At 39.4% G+C, this 6,000-nt stretch overlaps 1 protein-coding gene across 12 annotated transcripts in view; it reads left to right on the plus strand.

Moving 5' to 3' along the window:
* UMAD1 (UBAP1-MVB12-associated (UMA) domain containing 1) overlaps positions 1-6,000 on the plus strand; it is a 174,084-nt gene that overhangs the window by 82,034 nt on the left and 86,050 nt on the right. For all 12 annotated transcript variants that reach the window (XR_012655214.1, XM_075062372.1, XM_075062367.1 and 9 more), the window contains one exon: positions 2,215-2,300. Coding sequence is in view for 11 of the 12 variants with exons in the window: in XM_075062372.1 (XP_074918473.1) it covers positions 2,215-2,300 (86 nt within the window). In the remaining variant the exon portion in view is untranslated. The remainder of the gene's footprint in view (positions 1-2,214; positions 2,301-6,000) is intronic.

A 6,000-nucleotide genomic window follows, 5' to 3' on the forward strand; every position in this document is an offset into this window, starting at 1 on the left:
CCACCTCACTCCCCAAAGTCCTGTGCCCAGTTCTATCCCACCACCCCGTGAGCTCGCCTCCCCCACTTTCCCAGCCTGGATATCCCCCCGCTCTGTTCCCAGCCCAGCTCCCCCTCCCCCTGCCATGCCTAGCCCAGCTTTCTCTGCCACCTCACCCACCCATTCTCATGGATGATGCAGAAAGTTTTGCTCCTGGACTTGGATAAGTTGTAGCCCAGCAGCAATTATTGCCGCAGCTCCCGGCCCTGCTCTTCCCCTGAGCTGTCTCTTCCCCCTCAGCGCAGCTGGCCCCACTCACCCTCCCCCTGCCCCAGCACTGTCCACCGTGGTACACGGAGCCGCTCTGCAGCCCACAGTGGCGGCTGCTGGGATGGGAGCCAGGCAGGATCTTTAAATTGTTTTTAACAAAGCACAAGGTCCGCGTGCACGTCAGATCACCCTACTTTCATATCACCGTGCGCAGGTACTCAGGTGATTGCAGCAGCTGAAACCAAATGCTTTCTGATTGGTTGGGCCTGGGGGCAGGCCAGAGTGGGAGCCAATTTAAAAAAAAAAAAAAAAAAAAGGCAACAAACTATTTTAACAGCCCTAACAAGCCCAAAAAACTAGCCAACATGCAAAGAATTGCAGAGAGATCTCACCAAACTGGGTGACTGGGCAACAAAATGGCAGATGAAATTCAGTGTTGATAAATGCAAAGTAATGCACATTGGAAAACATAATGCCAGCTACACATACAAAATGATGTACTCTAAATTAGCTGTTACCACTCAAGAAACAGATCTTGGAGTCACTGTGGATAGTTCTTTGAAAACATCTGCTCAATGTGCAGTGGTAGTCCAAAAATTTAACACAATATTAGGAACCATTGGGAAAGGGACAGATATTAAGACAGAAAATATCATAATGCCACTATATAAATCCCTGATGTGCCCACACCTTAAATACTGTGTGCAGTTCTGGTTGTACCATCTCAAAATAGATATATTAGAATTGGAAGCAGCACAGAGAAGGACAACAAAAATGACGAGGGGAATGGAACAGTTTACAGAAGAGGAGAGACTAATAAGACTGGGACTTTTCAACCTGGAAGAGAGACAACTAATGGAGGAAATGATAGACCATAAAATCATGAATGGTGTGAAAAAGGTGAATAAGGAAGTGTATAACACGGGAACCAGGAGTCACCCAAAGAAATTAATAGGCAGTAGGTTTAAAACAAACATTAGGAAGTACTTCTTTACACAAAACACAGTCAGCCTGTGGAACTCATTGTGAAGGCCAAAAGTACAATTGCATTCATAAAAAGAATTAGATAACCATTGATGGACCTATCCTGAATGAACTTATTAGCTCAGATGGTCAGGGGCACAACCCCATGCTCTGGGTGTCCCCAAAACCTCTAACTACTTGAAGCTGGGACTTGACTACAGGGGATAGATCACTTGATAAATTGCTCTATTCTGTTCATTCCTTCTGAAGCATCTGTCGCTGGCCACTGTTTAAAGACAGGATACTGGGTTAGATATACCGTTGGTCTGACCCACTATGGCCATTCTTATGTTCATATGTTGTTTCGATAATTGGGAGTATACGGGATAATCTGACTAAAATTTTTTGCACCTTTCCAAATTATCTCCTCACCACTCTTACATTGTTTATTAAAATTATTTGTACTCTTGCTCCTCAAGATCAATTCAAGTTCATGGTCTTCAGAATTTTACTGTGATTTTGCCTGCTACAGCTGTGGTATCCACCACATCTTCTTGAAGATAACTGGTTGGTGCATGCTTTTTAACTATGTATGTGATGTTCTTAAGCTCCAGATCCCCACTTTGCTGCTGCCTCTCAAAGGCTGACAACATTTTTTCTTTTTCCAAACTGGCTGTGCTGGAATATTCCCAAAACAGTCTAAAACAAGGATTCTAGATTTTTTTTTTTTTTTTTCATAATTTGGGTCTCATCTTAATCTATTGTCTCATGGACCATCACTAATTATGACTGTGTGGACTGCTTTCCAAAATGCAAGTGTATGGTTTTTTCCCTTGATTTCAAGTTGGAAAATATAAATGTGGAAATGATATTATATGTAGACTTAATTCTCCCTTGTACAGTGACTCATATAATTGCAGAGTAGTACTCTAGAAATTGATTTACTAGTTTGTGTGGAAAATGGAAAACCTTTCTCTAAAATTTATTTTTTTGCTTTGATAGGTGATACAATTAATGAACAGAGAAGAGCATCTAAAGATAAAAATTCATTTCCTGAGGCAGGACCTACATATAGTCAACCTGTTCAGGTAAGAGAGACTACATTTCCTTAAGTGTCTTTGGTGACATTTCTTGGCAGAAGATTATTGAATAAACTGCTGCTATTCCAGAGATTTCTAAGGATATTAGGTAGTAGATTTTGCTCTGGCTTTGCAGACAAGGGCATAGATGTGATTGAATTTTTTAAACTAAATAAACTGAGGTCCTGCTGAGAGTCCCAAAAGTCAGTATGGTAGAGAAACACAACTGTACTAGTGCTGTTGCATTCAAGCCTTTTTCTGTCGATCTAAGATTCTTATATAGCCTGCATTAGCATAGCATGTGAATGCTGCTTAATCTGTAATATTTGTATCCTCAGAGAGGAGCTGTAAAGTAGTAGTATTCCAATTTTACAAATGGAGAACTGAGGCACAGAGAAAGTGACTTGATTATGGTCACACATGAATTGCCAAAGTAGGGAATTGTACCTGAGTCTCTCAAGTTCCACGCTAGCACCCAGACCACTGAACTATCTGTGACTGGGGTGCCTTGGTCAGCCCTTGCTGGAAAAGCCGAGGTCAGGGCAGGCTGTGAAAGGGAGAGCAGATACTCCCAAGACTGGTGGGTAACACTGAAGTTAAACTCCCCCCGAGCAATCACAACTACGCTTCTGATCTCCCACACTGGTTATCAAGAAGCAAAAAAGAAATCACACAGCCCCTCAATCTGTTGCATTCCAGTTTCTGGCTCCCAGTCAGCACGTAAGTCCAGTACAGTGAGAAGTTATTTTAAACTCTGCTCACGTATACAAAATGTTCTTCTGACCCTAAAGGGTCAACCACAATACCAGCTCACTGTAGGTTTGGATCTTAACCAAAATGCCACATTGCCAGCCAATTCTTTAGTGTCTAAAACTAAAGGTTTATTATAAAGAAGAAAGAGAGAACAAGAAGAGAGATGGTAAAACAGTCACATACATACAAAAACTTCAAAGTCCATATATCAGGTTCCTAGCAGTACTGGTGAGTTTGCTGGCTTTAAAGTTCCTCTAGAACACATCTACAGCTTGGATGGGTCATTCAGTCCTTTGTTCAGAGCTTCAGTTTGTAGCAAATTTCCTTCAGAGGTAAGAAGCAGGATTGAAGACAAAATGGAGAAGATGCAGCTGCCTTTTATAGTTTTTTTTTTGCCATGTGGCCTGTGCTTCCTTTGTTTCAAATACAAGCTACCTAGCATGTGGCTTGAAAACCTTAAAGTTCTGTCCATAGGCATGCCCCTCCAGGCCTTGCTGAGTCATAAGGTGTATTTGCCTTCTCTCAGAGGGTCAGTTGTGTAGCTGATGGTCCTCAATGGACCAGCAAGCAGGCTAGGCAGAGCTGATGCCCAAACTGTCTGGGGGTGTCACCCAGAAGCATAGTGCTGAGTCAGAAAGAAAAGAACGCTTTGCATCAGTGGTGCACCTAAAATTTTATGCAAATATCACCAAATCCTCAACAAATAATAGTGCAAGTAAAGGTTTAACAAAGCTTTCACGATATATAGGCTGTAGTGCAAATACTGTTTTCATTGTCCTAAATGCCACAATGATAGAATGTGAGTTTTTCAAAATGAACTTAATCAAAACAAACTCGCATCCACATATATAGCAAAGCATGCTTCAGGACGTGATGCATTATAAGTGAATGGTCCAAGTGTAGACGTTTTCCAGCCCCGTCTGCTTATATGGTATTGGCTTGAAGATGGACCAAGAGCACTGTGTATTTTATGAACCCAGTCACAGTATGAACACGTGACAGCATTTGTGAAGGACTAATCTAGTACAGCTTGGCATGATCAGTTTTTTATTTCAAACCTATTAGACATTATACATGGTATTAAGTATTGATGATTTTTACTTAAATTGAAATAGAGCTATTATGATGTAGTAATTTAATTCTGTCTTAATCGTTGGTAGCAGTGGAAATTTAATCTATACAATAGTGAAGACTAAACAAAATATTTAAGATCAATTAAGGTTTACATAAGCCAACATAATAAAATAAAAACGAGAAACTCTAGGACAATAGTCAAGAACAAGAAGAATGTGGAGACATCTAACAAATTTTTTTTGCAGGGGAGCAATCAAATTTGACGTTTTAGTCACATGTAGACAAGTGATCAGAAGATCTTTCCCACTAACTTTGTAAGCTGTGGAATATGAAAATGTGTCAGTTGTCATCTTAGCTAACACATTAAGAATTGAATCAGAGCCCCGCCCCAAGCTGAAAGACTGAGCATCTACAGTTTAAACTGAACAAATAAGCTCTATAGAGAAGAGCTGTAACAGACTCATATCCTCTGTGATTGGGCATAAATTGTCAGCCCTTACCTGTTTTCTAGCTTGAAAAGAATGTTACTACTAGTAATTATATGGAGACATAGCTAAGCCTGTGATAGTATGTTCAGCATACACTCCACTATTGATTTGGAAAGGAAACCTTTTAGGAAAGTTTTTTAAAGATGGCTCTCTGGTAATGGTATGGTATGGTATGGTACAAGTTATAAATAATGTTGGTGTAATGAATTATAACAAGCTAAGTTAGGCATTGAAACAGAAACAATTACAGATAAACAAGGTGAACTTATCCATATGTCATGTTAATGCATTTACACCCCAAAAATGTTGTACATGGTGCGCACACAAGCACTTCAGTTTCCCCCCTCATAAATGATTTTTTTCTAAACACGAACCTACTCTGCATAGTCCCATAGTTTTAAATATATGCAGTACCACAGTGAAATGGTTTTTTTTTTCCTGTTAACCATCATACATAAAATGTTTAGGAAAAGCTATCTAATTTAGCCTTGGAACTATTTCTCCTTCTGCTTTCTGTGTGTCATTTATTACCATGAAGGCCTTGGTCTCAGTAATTTCTTGGTATCTTGGAGGTTTGCATGATGTTAGTTTTGTTCGTTTAATAGCGAGTGACACTAAATAAGGTCTGCAAGTTTTTTAAAAATCTGGATTAAAAACTGCCTGATATGGTAATCTTTAATTCATCATCACTAGTGAGTGTTTATCTTAAAATGAGGAACCAAAAACTGATTTGGTGAACTGGTATTAAAGGCTTCTAGAAAAGAGCTGGAGAGAGATTAAGTAAGAAAACAAACATGAGTACCAGGGTTGAAAATGTAGTATAACTTTTTGAATTATAATTTCTTCATACTACTGATTTATTTCTGATAACTGATCTTGTGTTTGTTCTTAAAGGAAAAAGACATTTAAAACTGTGGTCCTTTTGAGGTTTATCAACCAAACTAAATCATCTAATGAGGATCCATTTCAATGAATCCTTACTCCCTCTCTAATAAAACAATGGAATCTTTCTTCTTCAGTGTCACATCTGCCCCTGGCTTGATTATTCTCTCTGCAGTTTGCTCACTGGAATGTTCTTTATCTCCCTTCATGCTACAGGTACTACTTCTATGATCTATTGTGACATATATAGTTTATCTGTGTATTTTAAGTGTACATTTTTATTTAGTTTGGCCATTGGAGGAAGAGGGAGTTGTCTGTAAATTTTTCTAAAACATAATGAGCTCAAACTAGCTATGGGAATAAAGGGAAACAAGAAGATTTGTTTACCAATACATTAGAAGCAAGAGGAAGACCAAAGACAGGGTAGGCCCACTGCTCAGTGAGGAGGGAGAAACAGTAACAGGAAACTTGGAAATGGCAGAGATGCTTAATGACTTCTTTGTTTCGGTCTT

This window comes from Chelonoidis abingdonii, chromosome 2 (assembly GCF_003597395.2).
Source record: "Chelonoidis abingdonii isolate Lonesome George chromosome 2, CheloAbing_2.0, whole genome shotgun sequence".
Classification (NCBI taxonomy): Eukaryota; Metazoa; Chordata; order Testudines; family Testudinidae; genus Chelonoidis; species Chelonoidis abingdonii.